This window comes from Colletotrichum tamarilloi (genome assembly GCF_030869305.1).
Source record: "Colletotrichum tamarilloi strain Tom-12 chromosome Unknown Scaffold_419.1, whole genome shotgun sequence".
Classification (NCBI taxonomy): Eukaryota; Fungi; Ascomycota; class Sordariomycetes; order Glomerellales; family Glomerellaceae; genus Colletotrichum; species Colletotrichum tamarilloi.
Genome location: NW_026849800.1, coordinates 1 through 2,371, shown reverse-complemented (window position 1 = coordinate 2,371; position 2,371 = coordinate 1). Strand labels below are relative to the sequence as shown.

General features: G+C 53.4%; 1 protein-coding gene across 1 annotated transcript; it reads left to right on the top strand.

The window, feature by feature from the left end:
* Positions 1-686: 686 nt before the first annotated feature.
* On the top strand, positions 687-2,371 carry CTAM01_17219 (uncharacterized protein; the record flags this gene model as incomplete). Its single annotated transcript, XM_060533207.1, has 1 exon — positions 687-2,371. A coding segment is annotated over one exon (1,685 nt), but the record flags the coding sequence as incomplete, so codon positions are not given.

Here is a 2,371-nt window from a genome sequence, read left to right as displayed (position 1 = left end):
AGGCTTATGCCCTCCTGCTTTTACCCACAGCATTCCCACAGTAATGAGGAGTTGTTCTAGAACGTGCCCGTGTTGCCCCGTGACGTACATCCGTCAGAACAGGGTCGACATGATTGCGAGAGTCGACAGCACGCAAACTCTTGGGACAAGCCAGCTTCTGGAAGCGAAGTGACTTGAGATCGGACTTAAGACGGCAACTGACCGATGGAAGATCAAAACTAGAATCGAGAGCAAGGGGTACCATAGCGTAGTGACAGTAAATTCCGGCAAGTCGGTGATCGTGCGAGATGAGGAATGAGGGATGCTGGAAAGATGACTTCCTCGCATTCGACAAGCAAAAAGAGCCCGACAGTGGCCTGCGTGGTAAGTGCTGCGCTGTAGACGTCCTTATGGTTCGCAGTGAAGAGGCTCTCGGGCAAAGGCGCAACGACGTCCCGCAAGACCCTCTGCAAATACACTTACCTGGACACGGTTCCGCGTCTGCACATCAGCTTAGCCACTGTCCTGGACCACTGTCGCCCGAGTGTAAGGGGCTCCCAATAGGCTCACGGGTACCCGTGCATGTAAAATTCCACGGGTACCCCCGTCACTCTTGACCCTGACAACAACCGGTGCTCAACACTCTCCTAGGTCTCCTACGTGATTCGCATGGCTCGAAAAATGGCCATCTCCAGACATCATTCGGAATGAAACAATACCAATACTCTCCGCTTGCACCAAATCGCCAAATTCGCCTCTTGAAGCTATGTGCCGGAACAGAGGCAGAGAAGCTATCCGGCGAGCTGGTGCACGTCTTCCTCGATGAGAAGCCATCCTTCACCGCGCTTTCCTACGCATGGGGTGATTCGCAGCCGCGAAAAGCATTTTGTTGCTCGAATCTCAAGATGGAGATTGGCCTCAGCCTACACAGCGCCTTGCGCAATCTCCGACAGCCTACCTGCGACACCCTCCTCTGGGCAGATGCGCTCTGCATTAACCAACATGATATCTCGGAGCGCAGCCAGCAGGTCAGGATGATGAGCGACATATACGCCGCTGCGTTCGCTACAGTTATCTGGCTTGGCGAGGAATCGAGCGACGTCAAGATGGCCTTTGGCTGGCTACGCAGGTTCGCCATGGCTTGGGGCATGCCGGAGTCTGGCCCAGACTTGATTACCAAAAGTCGGGCTGAGGGGCCGTTGCAGGCGGCGTTCGGCAGGCACCGAACTGCTGCGTTTCGACATATCTGGGCTCTGCTTAACCGTCAATGGTTCACACGGAAGTGGGTCATTCAAGAGCTGGTGAAATCGCAAAGGCCAAAGTTAATGGTCGGCAGATTATATCTCCCATGGACTACGCTGGTTCGCTGGATCAGCTTCGTCGAGTGGTGCCCGAAAACAAAGGAGGAGTTCATACAAACCTGCCCCAATCCTCTCGAGGCCGGTGGAAAGGTGTTGGGATTATCTCTGCTGCGAGCTTCACTTCTCACGCGCATAGAGGGTACGGAGAAACAACTTCTGCCGTTTCTCATCGTGAGGACGCTGGAATTCAGATGCGCTGATCCCCGTGATCACATTTTCGCGATGATAGGTATCGCATCCGATGCCGACCGCTTCGATCTGATCGACTACAGAAGCCCAATGGAGAAGGTTTGTCGACAGTTCGCGTCTATTTGCGTCGCCGACAGCATGAGTCTCAAGTTGCTTTGGTCTCTCGTTTGCTTTACTCCGTTAAAGTGTCGGATACGTTCTTGGGTGCCAAATATTCAAAGCGTGGTGAGCAATAGGGACGGGGGTACCTTGGTCACCCAGTTCTCTGTACAGCAGTACAAAGATCATAACGCATCTGGAGACACGGTGCTGCAAACGGTGTTACACGATGGCGGTGATATCCTAGGGATACGGGGCTGCATCGTCGACAGGGTTCGCTTTCTCGGATCGGACAACAGAAGTCTCGGCGACGCTCGTATTGTCGAAAAGGTATTCAATAGGGATCTGTATTCCTTTCGGAAGAATATTCAGGCGATGCAAAGGCGGAGATGGGAATGGCTTGAAGAATGTTTGGCTATTGCAAAGGCCTCGGGCGCGACTAACGTCGAGGGAGCTTTACAGAACGCATTGCTGGGTGATTCTTTCATCAACAATGAAGTTCCTCAGGGTTTGGCAGTGGTCAGGACAGAGTTTGCTGCTCAAATGCAGCTTTACAAAGCTATGGCCCACGAAAGCAACCATAGTAGGTGGTTATCCGCCGTGATGACAAGCATGGGCCTTGAATCGAGCCATCTCCTCGAGAGCATGATACTAGAAAAGCTGCACCGGCGGTTTGGCAGTACGCAGAGCGGAAGGCTAGGCTGGCTGACGCCGGTGGCTGAGGAGGGAGACTTCATCTGTAT